A 27,486-nucleotide genomic window follows, 5' to 3' on the forward strand; every position below is an offset into this window, starting at 1 on the left:
AAAGACAGAAAAATACAAGGAATGGCATCACGACAGGCATGTCTTCCTACCTGCTGTTGCCATGACATATGCACTGCATTGACTACAGCAATGGAGCACCTGTTTTTCTAGATCAAGGGTAATGCAACATTCTCCAGCATCCACAGACTCTGTTCCTTTCTAAATACCATTGCTGACTGAGTTCTGCACGCGTGCCTTTAGCTCCATTCCTGCCAGGTAATTGCTGACCATTGCTAGAGACCTTCTCTGGCCTTAGGATTTCCCAGCAGTTGTTTCTCAGTAATCAGATGCAATCAGGATGCCAGAAACTGATGAAACTTCTCTGAAAGTAGCTAAACATCTGCTCAGAGTTCACTTCAATGCATCCCTTGTCCATAGGATAACACTGAGCTATTCAATTGCTCTGGTGTTCTCAAATAAACAGGTCGCAGTCAGAAACACAGAAGGTTCAACCCAAGTTCGCAAAGCCTTCGCCCATCGGACATCATTGGCCAATTGAAAAGCCTTAGGCCTAGCTTTAACATTCAGTGCAATCAATCATTACCAAGCACCAAAAGCTGGCACTTTCTAATGGTTAACCCAAGTTCAAGAGATTCTTGTTGGTGCCCTGCCAACACTGAAAGGCCTAGTACCCATTCATATTGGTGGTCTGGAAGGTGCCACCAGAAGTTGCCAGCTGAGTTGTTAAAGAGAATACACATTTCCTGTTGTCACAACCTTGTGGGGTGGTGCAAACATCAACTGGCGAGGAGGGACATTAACCCAAGCACGCTACTAGACAACCGTGCCACCCTGGATTGACTGTAGAAGCAGGGCAAGCCGAGGAAGCAGAGCAGCTGATCAAGTGAAGGAGGCTCAGATGTGCAGGTTGCACCAAGAATCCTTCCAGCACTCTGGGTGGTGAGTGCAGTTCTGCAAACCTCATATTTGCTTAAGGGTAACAGTACCCCGATACCCACCCTAACATAACCCACGGCAGACCTTGCACTAGCACAGCAACAAAGGGGGCATCCAGGGAATGATCCTAAAAAATGTATGCTCAACCATGGCAGTGGAAGACACTTACCTACGGAGATCATAGGTTTCACCAAGCCCTCACCTCCACCGTCTACTGCACAGAATCATTACAATTTACAAGTGAGCTACTGCAAGTGTAAGCAAGGCAGCGTGTGGGTTCCACCTTACCTGCATCCTTCAAATAGCCCTAGACATTCCCGCAAGGATCATGCCTGCAGACAGGCCCATGTCTCCCTTCCCACCTCATTCTCCCTATGCAGCAGCGCAAGCGCAATTTTCATAAATGATCCTCAAGGGACAAACGCAACATCTCCCGGAAGTGTCCAATGAAAGTAATATAGGCATATCCCATCACAACAACGAGGTGGACATTCGACAAACGGACAAAGTCGCTGCAATGTTAGTGAGCTTTACGATAGAGAGCTCCATGGGGTCACAAACAATGCAGGGCTGCTGCAGGGTGATGCAGGCCTACGGTAAATTCATTCTGAGGCCTAGTACAGATCAGACTTAAGTACTCTGTACAAAGTACAAAACAAAACATACACATATGCTATAGGGCTCACGGCAAAGCTCACAACCACAGATCGCAGCAAGCATTCAACCCACATTATCTTTCGTGGCTGCCCCAGAGGAACGGTAAGCCCAAGGACAGAATTACAAGAATATACGAATGTAAAAGATAATGAGAACTTAAGCTCCCTTAAAAAGAAATACTTACTGCTGGATGCCTTGTGTCCTGACGCTTAACAGGGATGCAGAGAGATACCACCGTTAAGGACTGAGTGGACAAGTGCTGAACAGAATGAGCCCAATCGCCCTCAGGCAACATGGTGGTTATTATTCTCCGAAGACCAATAGGCTATGTGTCCTCTTTGCACAAACTAGAGGTGGCATGTCTGTTTGGAATGGACAAAGAACTGTAAGGATATTTGGCGTGTTACAGCACAGAGTACAGCACTACTGCACAGGTAGCAAACAGCACAGAGTACAGCACTACTACACAGGTAGCAAACAGCACAGAGTACAGCACTACTGCACAGGTAGCAATTTTTTGCAGCACCACCACAAGGGTGCGGTGCATTGCTATATGTGTTACCAGATTAACAAGGAAAGACAGGCTATTCAGTCAAAAACGATTTTAACATATAAGATGCAAATCTATTTTTACAGTTAAAAGCACACGTGCACATTCAAAAATGCACACTATTTTTCACCTGAAATGCCTATGGTGCGAGAGACACATTTGAAAATAATAACTAACATTACTTATAACTAACCTGACTAATGAAACTGAGGTTAACATAATCCACTAATAAAAATGTGTCTCCACTGCAGAATTAGGCCTATTCTGAAAGTGAACTTTTAAACGCACATCCATTTTTTTTTTCTCTGCTGCCCTGTCCACATAATTACAGGAAGCAAAAGAGCTCGAAAGAACAGGAAATCAGTTGGTTACAAAGTATTACTATAAAAATGAGCCATTGTGTAGAGAAGGAGGAGATGGCATGATTGATTCTGATTGGAGCAGCGTCATAGCAAGTATCATGCTAGAGGGAGTGATCAGAGTTTTGCTGGGGGGAGTTTGAGGAGAGAGAAGGACAGTCAAGATTTGGCAGAGCTGGGAGAAGGACCTATTTTTTCCTGGTTGGAGCATTCCGATCTGCAAAAGCTGAGAATTCCAGGCAATGAACCCGGTTTGAGAAGGAAAGGCGCTCCTTTTCACTGGGGTTAATCTTCAAGGGAGCCACATTCAGAAAGAGAACAGCTGAAGAAAACTCTGAACAGATAAGGTAATTACATAAGTGTGGGAGCTGAGTGTGTACGAGAATATTCAGTCAGAGTAGGAAAAGAGATTACGGTGCCTTAATCACAGGTTAATGTTGCAAATTGTGTTCTGTTCTCCGCCACTCTTTTTTCAGTGTATCACAGACAATGCTGTTACTGTGCTATTTTATTTATTTCTGTAAAGAGTGAGATCGTGTTTAAATGCAACTTTTATAATACAGAAAAATATTTGAAAGCAGACGAGTGGTGTGTCTTCTATTTACCAATACAGTGCTGATGATGAGGGGAGATTTTTAAACAATGCAATTGTCATTTTAAGACAGATGTGTGCATGATCATATTCAGTATGGACAGTTGAGAGTGATTGTTTGTAGCATAGCTCGTTGGAGGTACATGAGCCAACGGGAAGAGGGACTCTCTGAACATAGTTCCCTACCGTATATAAGGTAGTGGAAATTACCACAAAATTAACACATATAGCTCTCTGTCGTAAATAAGTCAGTGAGATCGCCCATGGTGGCACACTAACACCTACACTGAAAATGTGGTATTCCTAAAATGTAGGTCTGAGGTCTCTCTAGTGATTACACGAAAAATCTAAGCAAAGATAAGGGATTCTGGACATTGGGGCCACAAATAAAACAAGGGAATTATGCTCACCAAAATACCACCAACCACGCATACCAACCACGCATACCAAATATGCATGTCTGGGTGCTGAAATAATGCATGTCCACTGTATTATTGTTGCACATGGCCAAATCTGAATACAAGGAGTGATTATTGCTAAGTTATTTTTCGGCGGTAATAAAATACCGTCAGGCCCCAAATCTCCACAAAATACCCTACATATTTATGGTGCGTTGCAGGCCGGGAAAGTGATCATAGAGTACCTACTGGGCGTGGCAAGTGTGTCTCACACTGCCATTTGCACATTAAAGGGAACCCATTTTATAATAGCAGTGTGCCACTAAAAACGAATTTCAGAATGTCACAAAGGGAAACCACATTCTCAGATCTAGTGCAATATTTAGAGGCAAAGTTGTTTGCACATGGGAATTGGTCGTCAAATAGCACGTTAGAATGGAGTAACCGCATTCAGGGTGAGGTGCAGAAAGAAAAACTAGACAATATTTTTGCAGAAGGCAGCATAATTCAGGTCTGCCTTACAAGATTATTGAATGCAGCCGATAAAAGTGCAGAGAAAGACTGTTTAATACGGCTATGCAGCAAAATATGGTTTATTTTAAACAAGTCCCTGCGAATGCAAGAGAATGATACTCAGCTAATTAACAGGTTAAAGACTGAATTAGAGGGGGCAAGTAAAAATCAGGAAATGTTGAGAGCAGAATTGGATGTATGCCAAAAAGACATGCAATTAAAATGCAGAGACTTTGATACTCAGTTATCCAAAAGCAAGAAACAATTTGAAGATAGTGAGCAAGAATTGGCACACTTAAAAGCCTTAGTGGATCACATTAGGCAGGATAAAGATGAGGTTGTTTCAGAAATGCAGATTTTACAAAAAGAACATTGTGAAAAAGAAGGTGATCTCCAGAGTGCAGAACAAGAAATGATTAAAATGATTCAAGAAAGAGACAAGAGAAATAAAGAGTTCAATGAATGCCAAATGCAAATGTGCGACATGCAGGAGGTGATTAATAAAATGAATGGTGAAAACAACTATTTGCAAGATGAAGCCAACAGACTCCTTAAAAAGTGTAAGGACTTAGAACAGCAAATGTGCATTCCCAGGTCCCAGGAGAGGCGGTAGGGTACCACATTCAATGGGGTGGAGGTGAATTCTAGCTCTGCCCAAAGAGCTAGTGCTCCAGTGACTGGGCCGGTGACTGAACTTGGTTGCAGCGCCCTTGGGGGATTTGATACTCCCATTGGGGGCAGCCACCAATCTCATACACCTGAAAACAGGATTGAATCACAAAATAATGCAATTCCATGCATTGCAACAAGTAGCCCCATAAAAATAATGAAATCCATTAAAGCCCTGATCAAACCATTTAAAAAGGGAGGTGAATGCTGCATTGAGGATCACTTAGAAGCGGTGCATGACATTTTTAAAGCACTCCAGATACCTAAGGAACAGTACAGACAATATTTTCATTTAACTTTAGATGCCCCGACGGCCAGCATCATAAGGGGATTAAATGAACAGCAGAATATGACATGGCTGGAGTTTGAAAAAGAAATTAGGCGTCATTTTTCTCCTTTTCAGTCATTGCAGGAGGCAAAGAAAGTCGCGTACACAATTACTGCTGGACCTAATATATCCCCTCGCCAATTTTTACAAGACTTAAAAAGAGCATTTTCTCGCTTTGATGTATCTTTTGACTCAAATTCCAATGAGTTTAAAACTGCATACTTCTATGGGCTACAGAAAGACATCATATCCCAATTGGTCCGTGAATTTGACCGTGACAAGTCCCTTGAATGGATTGTACATCAAAGCACAAAACTATATGAGGTACTCTATTGTCAGGGTAGAGAAAGTGATAAAATGAAAGATACTAGACCTAAATCTAAAGAACCCTCAGCCACAGTAATGGAAATCAGGTCAGCCAAAATGTCCCTTGAGTCTGCTCAAAGCCAAGGTAAAAATAATGTGACACCTGAACAAAGGGGTAATCAACAAAGATCGCCATTTCCTGTACCAATGTTCCAATCACATGATCCTAGTAATAGAGAGAGCTACATCAGCCCTAGGTATTTAGGGGACAGACCCCGGGTAGGATACCGGCCTGATATGGCAGGTATGAACAATAACCAGAGACAAAATCAAGATCAAAGAAATGATGGTCCCTACCAGTCATTGGGGACACAGAGCAGATTTGATCCCAGCACCATGATATATGGTAATCAGGATAGGCCCCGATATGTGGATCGATTTACTGATAATGGAAATCAACATAGGGGCCAGTACCCACAATCTGAGAGACAGGACATGAGGCAAAACGTGAACTACAGTCCACGCCAGTACAATGATTCCCCACCAGGGGACTATAATCAAAGGATGGGTGCAACCCGCTCCCCTCCACAAATGAATCAAGAGTTCAGAAACCATCCCAACCGACATCAATCACCTGAGAGGTATCAGAATAGATCCAATCGGGGGGAAAACAACCAATATCGACCTAGGCCACAGAAAGAGGATCCTAGAGAGATGGAAAGGTTCCAGTGCCTTGAGGCCCAAGTGAAAATGTTAGCTGAGCAAATAGGAAAGCTCTATACAGCGCAAAAACAACCTTCCAAAGAGGGGGCTGATGGCCATAGCAATGACCGTGGGGCTTCCGAAAAGTGACTAAGTACTCATGATAACTGCAGTGCCAAAATGACAGATTGCTCTGATATAATTTTGCATAACGACTCTGAGATGCCTAATGGATTAAAAATGAAAGTACCAGTAAATTAAATTGTGACAGAAAGTGCAAATACTTCTAAAAAAGAGGTACGGTTTAACTTAGAGCTAAATAAAACAGTAAAGATTTGCACAAATGAAAAAGAAACATTAGGAATTCCAAAAGAACAAAGGAACAGATTTAAGAAAAATGACTCATGCATGGGGAATACCAGTAAACAGGGAGTAAGTGGGGATGCTATAGCTCCTTCCCTGGGCAAGCAAAACAATGACCAAACACAGACAGAAAAAGGAAATACTCACAAGGAGGGTACAAGTCAATCACCTGAAGAATTCTTTGAGCCACATATTTTTGAAGAGGCTGAAAGGGCTGGTATCACACTAAATGATCACAAATGCACAGAATTAAAAAATGACAAATTGCTGAATGATGTTGTTACACATGTTCAGTTGGAGGATTGTAATGTGGTCTCTGATGTTACCCAGATGGATGGGCGAACAGTGGCCACACTCCAAAAAACCTCTGATCATGGAGAAATGAATAAAATCTCTTGCGCAGAAATGGGTAAAAAGGAGGGAAAAATGTCTTTCCATTTACCAATGTGCTTAGCCAAAAGTGAAAAAGACCTGAGAAAGGTGAGCCCTGAAATCAGTAAGAATTCACATTTCTTATGTGTATTAGAGGAAGTTGAGGACAGATATTATGCACCCATCACTGTAGAAGAAAAATGCCACACCTTTGCTATGATTGACACTGGCGCACAGGCCACAATTATGTCCAAGGAGCTGGTAAAGAGTATCAATGAAGGGAGACCTCCACAGAGTCAGATCACAGTGAAGGAAAATCAAGGCCCAGTGCATAACTTTAATGGGGAGGAGGTGCCCATCATAGGTGTAACTGAGGTTGACATAAAAATAGGAAAGCACAGAATGAAACAAGAGGTATTGATCACATCTATTTGTGAAATTCCATTTCTGATGGGGACAGATTGCCTGAAAAGATTGTCTCCTCTCATTGATGGGGTGAATGGAGTGCTGTGGTCCTTAACCAAAAAACCATTGAGGTCTAAGAAACTAAAATCACAAAACAGCAATATAAATGAATGTCACACCGTTGCCAAAACAAATGATGCTGTGGAGGTATATCTCCAGAATAGCTGCATACCTAGTGTCACTGTCATATTAATGTGTCAAGATAAAATGCAGAGCGACAATGAAAAACTACCTGTACAAATATACTTGGACCCAAGGAAAAATTGGCAGACTGCCATAGATGAGCACACATTATGTTTTTATCTAAAAGAGAAAACGTGCAAACAGAATATTGCTCCTAAAACAGATTCAGAAAAACACATTACCACTCTGGCAGAAATACACATGGAAGATGAGCAACCATGGGTTCATGTTGGTATAAATGACTATTTTAAAACAATAAAAGCCACTTTAGCGCTTGAACATGAAAGGAGTTTCATTAATGAGAAATTGTTGCAAAAAATAATGGAAAGGGAAGAAATCCCGAGATTTAGGATTAAAAACCAATATGTTTCTGGCTTGGACAGTCCAGACTTTGAAAACCGAATTGCAGGCAGATGCATGCTTAAAATTAGCATTGGGCAGAAAACAATTTACCATAATGTATGGATAGTGAGTGGAGCACAAAATGAATTTTACATGGGAAATGACATCATGCACAGAATGTGTATGGTGTTAGATTTCCTTAATCAAAAAATATGGTCACGCCTAGGTGGTCCGGCACCTGAGTTTGAAGACAAAAGAAGGGCTTATCATTGTGCACAACTGATTCCTTATGCAATCGAATTACAAATGAGGAAAAATACTATTATTCCTGCATTTACAAAACAGTTTGCAATAACACTGAAATGCAAAAATGGACAGCAGATGAAAGGCTCTGATGCATTTGTATGCCTGAATGAATCCATAAAACAGCAAGGCCTGGATTATGAATACATTCCATTGGTAGACATTGGTGAGGGATCTGTAAAAATCATGGTAAATAATAAAGGTTGTCAGGATATTCATTTAGAGGAAAACTCCCCATTAGGAATGGCCATACAAAAATCACATTATACGGCAGATTTAAATAACATGGTGATTGGGAATATTCCTGAAAAATATGTAGATGCCAAGGGCGAGTTGCCAGAACACCTGGACTCTCAGCCCAAAGGAATATTTAAAATTCATTCTGTGTATCCTTATGATTCAAATGAGACAGTGTGCTGCCATCAAGAGGATTGCATAATATTTAATTTAAATGAAAATGAAACAGAAAATCAGCCCATTGAAGTGGAAGCTGATATGCCAAAATATTTAAAAGTGGCAGCTTTACAAAAAGACACAGCCACACAGTTAGAAGAAAGCGCCGAGATTCCCTTACCAGAAGATTTTCCAGATTTTTCCAAAATGGTAGAAGAGCAGATCTCCTTAGCGGATGCATGTGAAAGCAATGAAGAGAGGGACAATCTGAGGGAGATATTTATGGAGTTTAAGGATGTATTTGCAAAAGATGCTTATGATTGTGGTTTAACTGATTTACATGTGGCCACACTACCAGAAGGGTGTAGCAGAAACCCAGTGTTTGTACGCCAGTATAGACTACCGCTGGCATGTTTAGAATCCTTGGCAGAGATTATTAAAAATTTGGAATCGCGGGGAATCATCAGGCCCATTCATAGCACATCCAATACACCTATTTTAGGTGTGTTAAAGCCAAATGGTCAATGGCGGCTGTGTGCAGACTTGAGAGAGTTAAATAAAAGAGTACCAATATCTAGATGGCCACTGCCATTCATTGATCAGGGCCTAGCTCAGGTACATGGTTCAAATGTATTTACCACATTAGATCTCACCTCTGGATATTGGTGCGTGCCATTGGCAGAGGAGATACAACATTTATTTTCCTTTACATTTGACAGGACTCAATATGCCTGGCTTAGAGCTCCGTTCGGGTACATCAATAGTGGGAGTGAATTTGGCATATTTTTGAGAAAGGCCATGCCGGATGCAGCGGAAAGAGGAACAATAGTTTATGTGGACGATGTCCTGATAAAAAATGAAAGCCTGAAAAGCCATTTTGATGAAATAAGACATGTACTTGGCCAATTGCAGAAAGCAGGCGCCAAAGTATCTTTGCAAAAAGCACAATGGTGCAAGAAAAAAGTGAACTTTCTAGGGCATGAAGTGACTGAACATGGGCTAAATCCACAAAAGAAGAAAATAGAGGCCATACAAAGATTAAAAGATCCTAAAAATGTGAAAGGAGTAAAAAGTTTATTAGGGATGACAGGCTATAACAGAAAGTTCATTGAAAATTATGCAGAAATCACTCAACCATTGACTAAACTGCTTAAACTGAATACTCCCTGGAAACGGGAAAAGGGGCAGTCTGATGCAGTGGCTAAATTAAAGGAATGTCTTGTAAACGCACCATGTTTAGCATACCCCATAAAGGACAGGGATTTCTTTATAGAAATAGGTTTTTCTGAACATTGTATGTCAGCAGTGTTATCACAAAAACACGATTTGAATCACAAAACCATTGCATATGCAAGTAAGGCATTTTCCCAAGTTGAAATAAAATTTAATGAATGTGAAAAGGCCCTATTAACCACTGTGTGGGCGCTACAACATTTCCGCCCCATTGTTCAGGGAGAAAAGGTAATTATTGAAACAAATCATCAACCTTTGCAATTTTTAGAGAGTAAAAGAATTAGATCAGGTAATCTAGCGCAATCCAGAATTACTTCATGGACGCTGGCATTACAAGGTTTTCCCGTAGAAGTGAGATATGGACAAAATAAAAAGAACCCAATTGCTCAAGGGTTAGCTGACTTACATGACTGTGCAGCTGAACAAATACCAAATGAAATGGAAGTAGAAACTAGTTTGCAGGAATTTGAACAATCACCACACAAAGCTTTTGATGAAAAAACATGCAAGGATTTGCCAACTGTATATGTGGATGGTTGTGCTTTTCACATTGAAAATGACAGTAATAAACAGTTAGTGGCAGGAATAGGAAATGTCTGGTTGAAATGTGAAGGTGTCCCCAGTATAGGGATGAGGATTGGAGATAGGAGCAGTCAGGTGGCGGAATTGGCAGCCATTTATAAAGCAATTGCTACTGCAGTTGATAAAAAGTTCAGTGAAATTGTCCTGGTGACTGATTCTGACTATGCACGGAATAGCTTTGTGGAGTATTTGCCTGGTTGGAAAGCAAGAGGCATGGTTACATATAACAAAAAGCCACTTAAGCATGGAAAAATGATACAAGCCATAGACAAATTGGTGTCAGAGAATGAGTTAACAATATACTGGAGAAAAATTCGTGGGCATTTAAAAACACCAGGAGAGGATAAGGAGGGAAATGATAAGGCAGACCACCTGGCTAAGATTGGGGCTGTGATGGGAGAATTGCTACCTATTGATTATTTAATGGGTGAAATACAAATTGATGCAGTCACACGTTCTAAAGCACCAAAGGAGGTAGATCAACCGGTGGTGCAGTGGAGTCATGACACGCCAGACCAAGATTTGATTGAGGCACAAAAGAATGATCAAATTTTGGGAATCTATTATAATCATTTGATAGACCCCGAAGAAAATCCTTTAACAGAAAATGATTGTATGGGAAAAGAAGAGTTGAGGGTGCTATTAAAGAACAAAACACGAATTAGATTACAGGATGGACTCATGATTAGAGAGTCCATAACAGGACAAATACAGTGGGTAGTACCCCTTTCATTCAGAGGACTAATGCTACACCATGCACATGATGCCATAACCGCAGGCCATAGAGGTTCACAAAAAACATTAGAAATACTAAAAGATTATGCTTACTGGCCACATATGTCCCAAGATGTGGAATTATATACTAGAGGATGTCTAGTATGCGCCCAATTTAAACCTGCTTCACCAATGCATAGAGCACCATTGATGAAAAGAGGCCTAACTCTCCCATGGTCAGATTTGCAAATAGACTATGTAGGTCCTTTAAAAAGGTCGAGCAGAGGACACCGTTATATTTTGAGTGTGGTATGTTTGATGTCGAAGTGGATTGAATGCATTCCTGCACCAGATTGTAGTGCGCAAACAGCAGCCACATTGCTGGTGAACCATGTGTTCTCAAGGTTTGGGTTGCCACAAAGAATTGAGTCAGACAGAGGAAGTCATTTCACAAGTACTCTAATGAGTAAGGTATGGCAAATACTAGGTGTAAAAAGGAAACTACATATCGCATATCGGGCGGCGTCTTCAGGTACAGTTGAAAGAAGCAATAGGTCTGTTGTGGATATTTTAAAGAAATTTGTGGCAGAAGCAGGTTCCAGCTGGGATTTACGTTTACCATTGGTTTTGATGGCAATCAGGTCGACTCCTGCCAAAGCAACAGGTGTTAGCGCCCCATGAGGTCTTAACAGGTAGGAAAATGGTGTTACCACAACACCTACTATACAGAACACATGAGCAAACCCTTGTGAGTGCATCCACAGTTCATGAATATATTGATGAACTGAGGAGGCATTTGCAACATGCATTTGCTTTTGTGCAGAGAAATCTGGAAAGAGCTGCTGACAGTGCAAAATCGTATTATGATAAAAAGACATCAGTAAAGGAATACAGTGTAGGGGATCAGGTATACAAGTTTCATTTTGGAAAAAGTAAACAGAAAAATTCTAAATTTCTAGCAGCCTGGCAGGGGCCATTTCGAATTATAGATAAGGTCTCTCCTGTGGTTTATAAAATTTTGAAAAATGAAGGTGAGACGGCGATAGAGCAGTTTGTCCATGTAAATCAAATCAAACCATGCCATCCCAGACATGAGATCAGGCAGCTTGAGCATGTAGAAACAGATAAAGTCCCTTGAACACAAAAAGAGAAAATAAATGGGTACAATCAGGAGGCAGTGACAAAGGAGTTAAAAAGTTGATTGTTATGATGGCACATAAACACTGTAGTATATGTAAACATATATAATATAAAATAAATAAATAAATAAATAAATAAATAAATGCACATATAACGGAAGCTCATGGTTGGTGTGCAGAGAGAAAATGTATTAAATATTGAATGCTGTTTATGTGTGCTTGTTTTCTTTTAACTTGTGTTTAATTTCAGAAAAAAAAAAAAAAAAAAAAAAAACGAAATATTTTTACCAAGCATGTTTTATTTTTGGCAAAACGGGTGAAGTTAGTATTGTGCTATGTACTTAATTTGTTTATTTTCTATTTGATTTAGAAAATTAACATTATTTGGTCGGAGGTTCCGGGATCAGAGGCCACGGGAGACGATGGAGTCCTGGAGTCCCCTGGATGAAGACCAAAAGATGCCTGCCTCCAGGTGGAGGTGAAGACAAGATAGCCAGAATGCTAAAAAAGATGACTCCTATGGATCTAAGATTGCCAAGATGAAAGTGTACTCGAATGAACCAAATAACATCGCTGGTCGGGACATATCAGAGGCAGACAAGAGTGCTGACATATGGAGTTCCACGTATTTATTATTTTAATTATTTATTTTAATTTGTTATATTAATTATTTGTTTTGGTTAGTTGTTTTATTTCATTGTTTTTAATTGACTTGAAAAATCTAAACTTAGAGTAATGCCACTTCCACTGAGAAGGCAAATGTAGAACATTTTGTAAACTAATGAACTCAGATGAATACTGTATTGATTGCAACTTTTTCATTGATGCACATGAATATTCATTTTATTGGATTGCTATATTGTGAAAAGAAGAAAAAGAACAAATTGTTTTTAAGAATTGGCTTGGATCGTAGCCAGATTCTAAAAACAAAAGGAGGGTATGTAAGGATATTTGGCGTGTTACAGCACAGAGTACAGCACTACTGCACAGGTAGCAAACAGCACAGAGTACAGCACTACTACACAGGTAGCAAACAGCACAGAGTACAGCACTACTGCACAGGTAGCAATTTTTTGCAGCACCACCACAAGGGTGCGGTGCATTGCTATATGTGTTACCAGATTAACAAGGAAAGACAGGCTATTCAGTCAAAAACGATTTTAACATATAAGATGCAAATCTATTTTTACAGTTAAAAGCACACGTGCACATTCAAAAATGCACACTATTTTTCACCTGAAATGCCTATGGTGCGAGAGACACATTTGAAAATAATAACTAACATTACTTATAACTAACCTGACTAATGAAACTGAGGTTAACATAATCCACTAATAAAAATGTGTCTCCACTGCAGAATTAGGCCTATTCTGAAAGTGAACTTTTAAACGCACATCCATTTTTTTTTTCTCTGCTGCCCTGTCCACATAATTACAGGAAGCAAAAGAGCTCGAAAGAACAGGAAATCAGTTGGTTACAAAGTATTACTATAAAAATGAGCCATTGTGTAGAGAAGGAGGAGATGGCATGATTGATTCTGATTGGAGCAGCGTCATAGCAAGTATCATGCTAGAGGGAGTGATCAGAGTTTTGCTGGGGGGAGTTTGAGGAGAGAGAAGGACAGTCAAGATTTGGCAGAGCTGGGAGAAGGACCTATTTTTTCCTGGTTGGAGCATTCCGATCTGCAAAAGCTGAGAATTCCAGGCAATGAACCCGGTTTGAGAAAGAAAGGCGCTCCTTTTCACTGGGGTTAATCTTCAAGGGAGCCACATTCAGAAAGAGAACAGCTGAAGAAAACTCTGAACAGATAAGGTAATTACATAAGTGTGGGAGCTGAGTGTGTACGAGAATATTCAGTCAGAGTAGGAAAAGAGATTACGGTGCCTTAATCACAGGTTAATGTTGCAAATTGTGTTCTGTTCTCCGCCACTCTTTTTTCAGTGTATCACAGACAATGCTGTTACTGTGCTATTTTATTTATTTCTGTAAAGAGTGAGATCGTGTTTAAATGCAACTTTTATAATACAGAAAAATATTTGAAAGCAGACGAGTGGTGTGTCTTCTATTTACCAATACAGTGCTGATGATGAGGGGAGATTTTTAAACAATGCAATTGTCATTTTAAGACAGATGTGTGCATGATCATATTCAGTATGGACAGTTGAGAGTGATTGTTTGTAGCATAGCTCGTTGGAGGTACATGAGCCAACGGGAAGAGGGACTCTCTGAACATAGTTCCCTACCGTATATAAGGTAGTGGAAATTACCACAAAATTAACACATATAGCTCTCTGTCGTAAATAAGTCAGTGAGATCGCCCATGGTGGCACACTAACACTAACACTGAAAATGTGGTATTCCTAAAATGTAGGTCTGAGGTCTCTCTAGTGATTACACGAAAAATCTAAGCAAAGATAAGGGATTCTGGACATTGGGGCCACAAATAAAACAAGGGAATTATGCTCACCAAAATACCACCAACCACGCATACCAACCACGCATACCAAATATGCATGTCTGGGTGCTGAAATAATGCATGTCCACTGTATTATTGTTGCACATGGCCAAATCTGAATACAAGGAGTGATTATTGCTAAGTTATTTTTCGGCGGTAATAAAATACCGTCAGGCCCCAAATCTCCACAAAATACCCTACAGAACCAGGCAAGTTCACCCACAACCAATACAAAATGCACACAAACAGCATTGTGGTACAGGAAAGCTTATGGATGTGTGGGGACGCGACCCTAGACGAAATCATGTCCTCATTGAAAAAGTGGAGGACACAGAACTATGTTCAAAATCAGCAAAGTATAAGAAGTAAAGCAAGGGGATCAGAAGTGACCCAAGTCAGCATGATTGCTAGAAAACCAGAGAAACCAGAAGAAAAAGATACAAAGAAGAAAAAGTATTGACCATGTGTGGATCCATAAAAGATAAAATGCTTTTTTGTGAAGCATTTTGTCAACTGGAAGTTCTGCCCCACCATCAGGTAAAGGAGCAGTGGTTGCAGAATAGGGCAACACTTCTGCGTTGCGTGAAGGAAAGAAAACAGTGGAGTGAATTCAGGACAGCGACGATTCAAAACCAGAGGTGGTCATGAGCGTGAATGTTGGGAGGGACGTCGCCTCCAGATGGACGGCTAAGGTAGATGGAATCAAAGTAAAACCTCTGACAGGCTCAGGCTGACTGTGCAATACAATAACTAGTGAAATGGGAGACTTGCACAGATTAGGTTTGAAGGACATATCAAAGAAGCTATACAAAAAGAACCAGGTGGGTTTGAGGGGTCCGAGATAATTACATTGGAGTTCATCCAAGCCTTGGTCGAATTAAATGGCAGTAATCAAAAGGTATATGGAAAAGAAAGGGGTAAAGGTAATAGAGTGAAAGGATCAAGTGAGCCTGAACATTGGACTAGACTCAAATAACCATGTACAGGTAATGACTGTAAAAGTACCAGGAGAATTGGAAGAGAAAAGATACCCAGGAGTGTGCAGCAAGATCACAGCTAAAATGGGGTTTATGCCCCGAGAACCATAATAAATAAGGATGCTACTCCAATAGTCCACAGGATGATGCAGAGGCTGGCCAAAGAACAAATCATAGAATCAACAGTGTCTGTCGAATGGCTCACCCCCATAGTGGTAGAAATCACAAAAATGTGAATATTCGTAGACGTTAGCATTATCAAGAAACACATCATAGTAGGTAGGGATGGTTGCCATGTTGTTAGTTGCAGAACTGCTCAATAGCATCAAGGAAGTGTCTACATTTCCATCATTCGATTTATCAGTAGCTGTGATGAACTAACCTCTGTCCCTCAGGAGTACAAGGATGAGTAAAGGCTAAAGCGCCTACTCAGATGTGACACTTCTGCAGAATATGAGTCAACCCAATCATAGAGATGAAACAGGCACAGTAAAGATATGTACCTCCTTCGGCTTGTGTGGTAAGTTGGGCTGAGGGAAGGCTATACTCTCAAGAAGGGTGTGAATGTGAAACAGTAGCAGCTCACACAGCACACAGCAAAGAACAACAGTCCAAAATAAAGAAATGTCCAATCAAGATTCTATAAATTATATATACTCTAATTAAACACATGTGCAAAAATAACTTAATAGAAACAACCCATGCAGTAAGAACACAGAATATGCAAGTTAGCAAGATGCAGCACTTGTAGCAAAAGGAATAAAGTGATCTAACGAGTCTCTAGGGCTGAAAAAAGGACCCAGGGTACATTAAACAATAATGCATTTGCTGTGTCTTGGTGGATGGACAACAGCAAACCAAACTTCCTAGTGCTGTACTAGCGGTTTGTTTCGGGCTTGAATGGGGCATTCGTAGTAGTCCAGACAGCAAGCAGATGCCGAGTCTGGTCGAACTGAAGCATGCTGTGGTTCGAAGCAGTACCCTAGCGATGCAGATCATGTACACCACCCCATCACTAACCCTACCAACAGCCTTCAAATATCCTGCATACTCATCTTCAAACACAAGAGCAAACACATACATACCTCTAACAGAGCAGAAACCTGAAACCACCACAAACTGCACACAAACTGCAACTCCCCTCTACACCAAATTCACTTCAGAAAACCAAACCACAGACTCACAATCTACACCATACACACTCATACACAAAGCCTTGCCTAACCATTATCGACTAAAAACCAAACCCGCACAGTGACCGTTTTTATCGAACTGAAGCTACCAACCACACATCAAAGCTCCCTTGTGCTATCCCTCTCGATCCCAATACCTAACTCTCCGAAACCCTCCTCCCTTTTCAGATCCGCAAGAGTACCTGAAGACCATGAAAATGGTAGTGGTATGCAGCATAAATCGCAATAACAGAACATAACTTATCCTCAGCATACCATCAAATAGATTTGCATCCAGATTCCTGACACATTTCATCTTTTCTAACACCATTTGGGTTAACCTCAGTGAGTGTGTTTTCCCAAAGACTTATTGAAAATCTTGTTCATGAAGCGAAAGGGATGCAATGCTTTGCGGATGACATTCTGGTGTGTGCCGGGGAGGAAACTAATATGATCAGTTGACAGATCATGTTTTGGAGTCACTCTGTCGGGCATGGTTAATGGTGGAAAAAAAAGTGAAATGCAGTTTCAAAGTATCTGAGGTCACATATTTAGGACCCATCTTGACAGGAGATGGAAATAAAGAAAAACCTGAATTAGTAAAATCGATCATAGAGGTGACGGAGCCTGACGGCAAAGACCAACTGAGGTGATTTTTAAGCTTGGTAGAATTGGTTGAAAATTTCTTGCCAGAATTATTGGGGAAAACAGCATATTTGAGGGAGGTGTTAAAGAATGGGGATTGGGGATGAGCTAGAAAATAAAACCCTGTCCCTCCCCAAGCAGTGAGGCAATACATTTGAGCCAATGCCCATCATAGACATTTGGGTCCATAGCTCACAAAGAGTAGGAACAGAGAATGCTATTGGTGGCTGGGAATGGCCACCATAGTGGAGATGGCAGTAAACAAGTGCCACACATGCTAGACCTGGTACCTTTACAATCAGTGGGTGTCCCCGTAGAGATGTGAAAGAAGATTGGAATATATGTAGTGAGTACGATTAGATTTTTAGGCAATGAATGTTGGTACATGATATTAATGCAGACTACACATCATGGTGGTTTGAGGTCAAATTTGCCCCAGTGGTAAACACGAAAATCATATACCTTATTGGAAATGTGTGCTAGGGAAGGTTCACAAAATACATAGTAACAATGGAGTACAGGTTGTAGCCACTCATGGGGTCATCTGAGGACATCATCATATCACCCTAAAGGCAACGGTTTGGTGGAGTGGATGAAAAGGCTAATTAAGGAAAACTTCAACTGTCCTTGCAAGTGGTTTGCCCTGGGAAGAGACATTATTCTTCCAGCCACAGGATAGAAACCATTTGTGATGATGTGAAGGAGAGGCATTAAGTGAGCCATGTGTACCCTATAGTTACGTGGGTGGGGAGGGATTGCACTGGATGTAGGACAAATAACAGAGTAGTTGAGCTAATTTCAGTCTGCCTAAAAGTAGATTTATGAGGAGATAGTGGCCCCCATTACGAGTTCGGCGGTACCATGCCGCTATTGGTGGTATGGCTGTTGCCGAAATCGCGTCCGGGTCCGGGTCCTCAGAATGAGGAATAACCAGTTCGGAAGGCCCGGTAATTCCTCCCTCCAAGGACCCGGACCCGGTCCTTCCCCATTTCCATTTCAGCCCTCATAGGGCTGAATGGGAATAGGAGAGGGAGCAAACAACGGGCCATTACGAGTTGGCCCGTTGTTTGCTCCCTCTTCCCCTCGCGGGACCCGGTAAGCACGCCTGGTTTGACCAGGCGTTGCTTCCTGGGTCCCGCAAGGGGACCTCGTAATGAGGCAGTACGGGGTAAACGGCACCGGCACCTTTTACGGCACCGTTTACCCCGTACTGTCAGGGTCGTAATGATGCCCAATGATTCGAGCATGGAGTGGGTGCATAGTTCCATGTGATTGGGAAGGCATGGCCGAACCAGGGTTGGCTGACCAAAAGAGTGAAGGGGCAAATGTGGAGTCAATCAGAGCCCAAGATGTCCAACAATCTTGAAAAAAAATAAGGTGGTGTGGTAACACGTGGGATTGGAGGTTAACAGAGTAACAGAGTCAAGATAATCCGCAACAGGTGGGATGACTATATTTCAGTTTAGGAAACACTATAATCTCACAATAGGTTAGATCGAAAATTGTTGTATTGTTTGATATCCTTATTTATATCGCTAGCATTGTTATTTCTGATTAAATGTTCTTTTTAACATTTAATAGTCCTGTATTTTATTTTCCTTCTGATTGTTATTCGATATGGGGCTTATTTTCCTGGAGCCTGTAACTCTGCGGAAGGGTCCGGTTACAGACAGACGTACACGCATGCAGGTTCCTGCTGCCAAATTTTCATCATTTGCACGGTGGAGTGAAAAAGGCAGCATGCAAGTGCGAATGCAGCCTTTTTCCCTCAGCTTTTGCACTCCGCCATGCAAATAAAGTAAACGCTGCCTGCCATGTACACATGGCAGACAACGTTTAAAATAATCCCTATGGTGTCTGCTTGCTTTTTGCTGGAGCATAAATCCGCCAGACTCAATAGGGATCCACAGCATTTGCGCCGGCATGAAAATGCATTCCAGCAAAAATGCTCGAGCATTTTTATGGCGCAGAGGGAGGGAGCGGTAGAAGCACAAGTTGCGCTCTGTCCAATCTCTCTGCCATACAAATGAAGGGAAATGGGCTGTGACATGGATGGAAAGTGCAAAATTCTTACGCAAGCCTTTTACGTCTTCATTTACGTCACGGCTCATGGAAAAAAAAACCTATGTATTTCTGTCCTGCTTCATTTTCTAGGGAAGGTGATTAAGTTGGAGATCTGAAATTCTGGAAAGGGCATGTGTTGTAATATGGAACTTGACCAGTGCTAAAATTCCATATCACAACACGGGGATTCTGGAAGCAGAATGAGCGAATGTTGAAGGTGAAGAAAGAAGGGAACTTTGGTGCAGGGTTCTTCTAAATAAATGAGACCTGAAAACAATGACCCGCTCCTTACCTAAAGAAACCTCTGCCTCTTTATAACAGAGAAATAAGCCCCTCATAAGAACCCAGACAATTGGAAAGGGTGATCGGTGTACCCAATGGTGTAAAAAAAGGTGGCGATTGAGAATCACAGTAGCAGAGAGAATCCTTGTAGCACAGAGGACTAGAGTAAAGCAGGGAACACGTGACCAAGGATGCGAGGAAAGAAATGTTGACCCAGACACAGTTCCCTAGAACAAGCAACCAGGGAGAAAAGCACAAGAGTTACAAGGGACCAGCAAAAATGGGGGATTCCAAAGTGTATTGAGGCACATATTTTAAGGGAAGGGGTGTGTGGTATGTGAAGACCTGTAATGACATACATAGTGTGACATCTTTTGTGGAATCGAAAGGAATATGAACTTCTGAGGTGCGAGGTCACCTCCACCACCTAGAATGTAAGGGATTACATCCCCAAAGAAACTGTTGGGTGATTGGTGGACTTGAATGTTAGAGCATATGTCTGCCAGCCGGTGCATAGCAGATTATTTTAATGAAGAATAAAAGTCTTCGGTGCTCACAACCTTGTGTGGTAGTGCAGAGATCAATATCATTTTGGAAATGAATGTGGAAAAAAGAGAAATCAAATAAGCCTCTGTTGCGTTCTGTCATGCATGTGACACGTACTAGTGTTAAAGTAGAATGTTTGGAGTGAAGCAGTGTTTCCTTCAGGTGGTTAGTCTAGTATATCTGTTGGGGAAGCTTTTGTGCTGTCATAATGTTGCATGGGGTCTGCTGATGCTTTTGCATACATACACACACACGCACACACACACTCCTAGGGGTTTCCTCTTTTCCCGTCTCCTCCTATTGTGCCCTATGGCACATGAGTATTCACGCCAGTGGCTGGTTGCGTTGCTGTGTGCTTGATGAGCTTGTTCCTGGTCTGTGGCATCTGTAAAGTGTTGAGATGCTGAGTCCTGTTCTGCATGTCTGTGAGAACAGGGAGATGTTGTGTCCTGCCCTTCATCATTGATGGTGGATGCCTGTGAGATATGCTAGTTGTGATAAAGGAGCAAAACGTAAGGTAAGTGGAACTTCTTTATTGGCAACCAGCCTAGCCCAGCAGTGCTGAGCCTACATTTCATTGATATTTGGCAGGGGGTGTCTGTCAACCCAAATGGATGAATTGAGGTCTCTGAGGTCTACACACATCCTCATTCCTCCATCACCCTTTCGTGCCAAGACCACAGGGGCTAACCATTCTGAACACTCTACCTCTTCTATGACCCCAGAGTCCTTGAGTTTGTGCAGTTCCTCCTTTAGGGCATCACGAGCCATGATGGGGACACTTCTGACCTTGTGAACAACAGGTAGGGAGCCTCTCTTGAGAACTATCTTGTGTGCAAAACCCTTCAACCTGACCAACTTAGAAGTAAACATGGAGGGAAATTTAGTCTCTAAATTTCTGCCGCAATCCCCCCAGAGCACACAACACCATTTCCCCCTTCAGTCACACTCATGACCGGAACAGGTTTACCTGGTCTAATCAACAGCTCCAGGACAGCTTGTTCCTCCCACCCCACAACTAGGTCACCCTTGTGGGCCACATCCAACTTACCCCTAGCCATTCTACCTTGAAACTCTATGTCAGCCCATTCAAATCCCAGAACTTTAATGGGCAGCCGCCCATAGGCGTATGGGTTTATATCAGGGGAGGATAAATCAGAAACTCTCTTGTGAAACTTGGATTCATACAGTTCAGGGGATATCATTGTGTATGGAGACCCCGTGTCCACCATCATCTTCAGCGTAACACCGTTGACCATGAGGGTCGCCCAAGCCCTTTTATTGCAACTCCCAACACTCAGTAATTAACCCTCAGGCACACTCCTTTCACTCCCATCTGAACAACCCATGTAACCCACTATTGTCACATCATCATCCTCATCATCATTGGTGTCCAGCATGTTCACTGAGTCCTTAGTGGAGACGACAGTCCTGCACATGCAGGCATAATGGGCCTCATTACGACCCAGGCGTTAAGGGTTAACGCCGTCGTTAACCCTTAACGCCTATTCTGATTTTAACGGCTGCTTTTAGCAGCCGTTAAAATCCATGGCGCTAACCTGCCATGATGCTAATTACGCCACCGTAATTTACGGTGGCGTAATTAGCGCCTTCTCCACTCCCATTATGCCCTATGGGGAAAAAATGGGAATGGGGAAGGGAAAATGGGAAATGGGGATTTACCGCCCCACTCACCTTGGAATGGGGCGGTAAATCCGCCATCCACCATGGTGTAAACATAGTTTACACCATGGTGGTAATGTTGGCGCAATTAGCGCCTGGGTCGTAATGACCCCCAATGTCCCTTGGCTTTGCATTTTCTACAAACCACACTGCTAGCAGGACATCCCTTAGCACCCGCTGCATGGCCACGCCACCCACAGTTCCTGCACACATCCTTCGAGGAAGACACTGCCCTGTTGTCCTTGTTCTTCCCTTTGACTTTCTTGGACTTGCGGGGAATGATGGCATGCACCGCTTCCCTTTTATCAGCCATTTCCTTCACACTTTTCCTGGATTCCTCAATAGCACGGGCTATCTCAATGACTTTTTCCAGGGGCGGGTCTTTCTCTATCCATAGCCTCTCCCTGACACGCACATCACACGTCAGCATCATCACTTGATCACGGATGTATTCATCAATGGTGCCTGTGAATTTGCACGTCGCTATTAATGTACGTAAAGCAGTTACATAAGCATCAATCCCTTCACTTGAACCTTGAGCTCTCAAGAAGAAGTGATACCTCTCAAGTACCACATTGGCCCTCTTGCCAAACCTCGCCTCCAACTTGCCCAAAGCTGTTTCATAAGCCAGTATCACTCCGGATGGGGCATCTCCCCCTTCATTCCCATCCGCGGGGACAGCGGGGGCGGCGTGCACATTGGGACCAGGAAGATGCCTGAACAACCTGAGTCCCTCAGTTCCCAAAAAATTGAGTAATGCGGCTTCTTTTTCATCATCTGTAAATTTGGCACCACCTGCTGCTCTTAGGTAGACTTTAAACGTGTCAACCCATAAGTCCCACACAATTGCTGGTTCACCCGGACTAGCCAGGAAAGCTGGAGGGGGACGTGCATTGTTGTGTTGCATGCTGGCAAGTATTTGGATGCCGACAGAAATGCCTGAATACGCCAACAAAAACCACAATTAACTCCCCCCTCCCTTGTCTGTGCTGTCTAGGGCCTTTGCAATAGATAGAAGGAAAATGCCAAATGGAAATTCTGTGGCAGTAAAGAGGAATGTCCGAAGGTTTCACCAGGCGCGCGCAGGGTTAATACCTGGCTTTAGGCAGAAAGAAACCAGAATGTTTCACTTGGTGCACACAGGGTTAACTCTTTTGCGATGGCGTAGGGGAACGCCCCAGGTATCCTCTCCTCGTTCCTGATGACACGTTAGTGGGCGGGGACACTCCCGGCGAGAGAGCTCTGTCTCTGCTCTCCCGCTCTCCCCCCGTGGCGGCACCTCACTGCGGGATCTCCGCGGAATGCTGTGCTTCGCTACGGCCGGGGCTGAGGCCTCTGGAGCGCGTGCTTCCCCGCCGACGTAGCACCCCCTGCCCGCTGTCCCAGAACACCACAGTGCCAAGCTGCACTCTGGGTGGGGGCTGAAGCCTGTGGGGAGCATCAGCGGTCGTCCCTCTGCCCGCCGTCTGGGACGCCTGCTTCTCGCGCAGTGTCGAGCTGCAGATGGGGCTGGAGCGGTCGCAGAAAACGCTGCTGGCGGCTCAGGGGCGCAGGGGAAAGCCGCTCACCTGTCTCCAATCTTCTTTGCGGCACACGAAGAGTGTCTGCAGTGGCAGGGATACTGCGCTCAACCCCGAATGGGGAGCGCAGAGCAGGCACGCCTGCCTCTCCTGCCAGCGTCCGTTGGCCGCGACCTTGCTCAGGCCGAACGCTCACTGCGGCAGGGGCAGGTCGCTCGACCCCGGCAGGGGAGCGTGGGCCAGGCAGGCCGGCTTGTCCTTCTCCCTCTTCCTCAATACGCTGCTCGACGCGGACGGCGCCAGCTGGCAGCTCTTCAGTCGAGAATCTTGGGGAGAGCTGCGGATCGGGCAGCCCCTGGGAAGAAAACGCAGGCAACTGCTGGGCGGAATTGGCTGCGTGGGTTGGAAGGCTGGTTGCCCTCGTCGCCAGTGTGATAAAGGAGCAACACGTAAGGTAAGTGGAACTTCTTTATTGGCAACCAGCCTAGCCCAGCAGTGCTGAGCCTACATTCAGCTCTTCTTGAACAACTGCTAACCGTCCTTTACAGAACCTAGAACCAAAGCATAACAACGTGACATCATAGCATGGTGGAATTCTACCTAGGTAGAATTCCACCCAAGAGACATTATAACCCACCCAAGAGACATTATAACACTAGTCTATGATGTGAGGTGTAATGTTTGGATTGAAGCTGAGTAGAGTGTTCCATGTATTTCAGTTGATGCGTGTGTCTCGAACATGGTGGACCGAGTGGTGAGCGTTGCCTCCTGTATCTTGTCCTGATGTAACTTGCAACTTAAGAGGATGAATGACACTATCTACATCTGTACAAAGGACAACATCTTACTTATTCGGATGACTACCAGAAGGTTACCACAGCAGCATATAACTTACCTATGGAGCGAACCCCAGTCAGTAACTGCAGAATTAATGTATCCATGAAATTAAGTTTTTTTTTATTTTGTGCATGTGTTTAGGTAAAGTAGGGAGGTGTGTGGTATCTGGTTCCCACTATATCTGTATGTATGTGCGGATGACTGTGTGTGTTATGTCAGAGTGTGTGATATCACTGAGTGTCCTCGGAAGGCACCTACCCCCGGTGTTCCACCAGGGACCATTGGTCAGAGCCACCTGGGTGGCGGGCACCCGTGGGTCTTCCTTCGTGAACTGATGTAACGCTAATAAAAGGACTTACCTGTAACTTTCCTGCATGTCAAGATATCGTCACTCACTACAGAAAGGGCAGCAATGCTGTCAAACTATTAAGCACAGTTCAGAACAAAAAGAATACAACTCACAGTAAAATTCAAGAAATATGAGCAATGATATATTCAGCTGTGCATTGAAAATCAAGAGTTCTACCTTAACTGGTAAACTTACCAATGACTTTGAAGATACCAATGTCAGAACCACAGGGGTGCTGTAAGAAAGTGCCCAGTGCTTCTCTCGCTCTCCTCCTGATTTCTAAACTCGGTTCCACGTCTTTGTCTTGCTCTGCCCTGATGTTCCGGTCCACATATTCATTCTTCAGATCGTTAAAGATGCTCAAGGTGGCACTATCACAACTGATGCAGCAGACGGCCATGCTGGCTATCGCCAGGATGTGCAGACACAACACCCACAACATTCTGAGAAATGAGGATGCCTATTTGGCTATTCAATTGTGTGTGGTTGCCATCCTAAGTGCACTTGGATTCTTCTAGGTCTCTCCTGCAATATGCTTCTCCTTCAACGTCTATTATTGGAACTCCCTGCTCTGTGGAGAGTCCCTGAGCTAACCAGGATTGCCACAAAATCAATTAGGCCTCAACGCCGCTTGCACGATTCCTCCAGAACCAGGCTGGGCTTTCCTCTGTTGCTGTCCAGTCTGAAGGATCTTCTTTCCGATCGACTAACGTCGCAGGCAATCTCTTCTCTCTTGCAACAAACTGAAGATCAGTGTCAATCTTCTTGACTTATTGTCCCTTCAAGACCCTTCTTTTTCTCCTGACGGCAGGAGGATCCCACTGCAGCCAATGATAGCCTTCGCAAGATCCCTTCTCCCTCACACTCAAAATTGTAGGTTCCTTGAAAAACCAATTAGCACATTTACAAGATCCAATGTTCCCCACCCACTGGCTTCCAGGTTCCCTCCTTTTCAAACAGTTGTCCCAACAGGATCACATGTCGCTGCCCGGATGTCTGTTTCATGCCACTGATTTGCATCCATGCTTTCTCAATCGCCCACTGTTTTGCAGACTCCTGTCACTCCTTGAAAACATGTTCTCTTTTGCCATTATTTTGCCAATCCCCAGCCCCTAACGACAAGATTACGGCTACTTCCACTAAACTTTCCACACTTTCCACTGCTGTGTGTGTCCCCGACGTGGTTCTCCTTGCTGTCCCTCTTCCTGGTGGAAAGGGGCAACTCTTTTAAAGATCCCTCAGCTCGCACCCTTTACGGAAAGACCCTTTCTCTGAGAGACAGTGAACCTAACCTAGCAACTCTCTGCCTCCAAGGGACACAATCCCTCCTTCCTGAGCACGATACACTGGAACATTCCAAACTAATCAAGGTACCCCTCTGTAGGAGCAAATCCTTCTTATTCCCACACTGCCCCAACAGTCACCTGCCCATTTGGTCTCCTGGATCCATGTCCGTCGCCTGATTAATCGGGGCAGCCTTTTGCCCAATAGGATTACCCATGCAGCACATAAAGTCACCCCTTGCTGTTAAGAATTTTTACCTATTGAATCTCTGCCTTCTCTTCAATCTTTTGTTGGAATCTCCTCCCTATGCAGTGTTAATCACGGAAATAAGAAAGGGCTGTCCACTTAACAAGTCATTCGCCATTGTGATCACCTCCAGAAAATCTGCATCTGATGTGTTAGCCTGCAGAAGGTTGCATTCTAAAGCCCAATGACCTCACAATTCCTGTATTGTTTCCCATCACTTAGGAAGTGACATCACAGCTGCTTGTTTGAAGGAGGTTGTCCCTCTGGCTGTTATATATATGTCCTTAAGCCTGTCTATGGGGTTGCCTATGGGATTTCCTTTCCGATAAGTATTCATTAGTGTTATTCAACATATGTAAAAACAGACATGCCATCATGTCACATGCTATTCATGAGATGTTCATTAAGTCCTACGTTTTTCGTTTCTTTTGTTTTCTGTGGACTGAAGTGTTGCTTTCACAAATACAAATGCAAAGATAAAACATCAATAAATGTCCATCTAACGAAAAACATTGGGCATGTGAGCTTGCGCGATACACCGCTAATAAAACAGGTGGGCACGTGGGCCTGTCAAGGCCGCCCTGAGCCACATTTCTGGATCTGACTTGGATTTACCCACTATGTTAAAGTGCAGCCAAAACCTCGACTCTTTCTCCACTACCCCTCAGGTTTCACCCCGGCTTTCTAATCACAGAGGCACCCCCTCTTGTGAAGGTGCTTAGTAGTCGTGGTTCAGTTCAGCTCTCTGCCATTTGTCTGTTTCTTTAGGAGGTCAGGAGGGGAAGAAGGGGTGTGTGGGGGACATGCCTGTGCCTGCCAAGGTTTCTGAAGACAACCTGAGGATCCTCATTTTCAAGACTGTCACAGACATAAATTCTGATCAAATAAGCACTTCCAGGAGCTTTCCATTTCTATGCCGCAAATCTAATGTGTCTCTGTATATATATTCACTCAAAAAACCTTAGTTAAGGTGCAGTTAAATTGGGCAGATTTAACGCAACAAAACCTTTGAAATTCAGTGGATTTGGTAAATCATGACCAGTTAACTTGGCGTGTTCCCGTTGATGCCTACCATAATCCATAATCCTCCATGTGCATAATCATAGTGCGGCTTATTCTTTCCCAGAATGACACTGCACTTCAGTTGAGGGGTTGCTTGGAGGCAGTGAGTTGTTGGATGAGCGATAACTTGTTTTAGTGAAATAGGGAGAAGACAAGGCACTGGTCATTGGTCCTCCCTCTGCCACTTTCTTGTGTACCTCTGCCTTCTGGCCCCCAGTTCTTGGCTCTCGTCCCGCCCTGTTTCTTTAGTCAAGGATCTGGCCTCTCAAATCTCTACCTCCTTGTCGACTGAAGCCCAGGTTAG

At 43.3% G+C, this 27,486-nt stretch overlaps 1 protein-coding gene across 1 annotated transcript in view; it reads right to left on the reverse strand.

Annotated features, from left to right (window-relative positions):
- Positions 1-26,296, reverse strand: part of IZUMO1 (izumo sperm-oocyte fusion 1) — a 441,208-nt gene extending 414,912 nt beyond the window's left edge. The window contains exon 1 of the mRNA XM_069649610.1: positions 24,786-26,296. Within this exon, the coding sequence (XP_069505711.1) occupies positions 24,786-25,032 (247 nt within the window). The 5' untranslated portion in view covers positions 25,033-26,296. The remainder of the gene's footprint in view (positions 1-24,785) is intronic.
- Positions 26,297-27,486: the final 1,190 nt, after the last annotated feature.

Source organism: Ambystoma mexicanum, chromosome 1p (assembly GCF_040938575.1).
Source record: "Ambystoma mexicanum isolate Mex_15411 chromosome 1p, UKY_AmexF1_1, whole genome shotgun sequence".
In the NCBI taxonomy this organism is placed as follows: Eukaryota; Metazoa; Chordata; class Amphibia; order Caudata; family Ambystomatidae; genus Ambystoma; species Ambystoma mexicanum.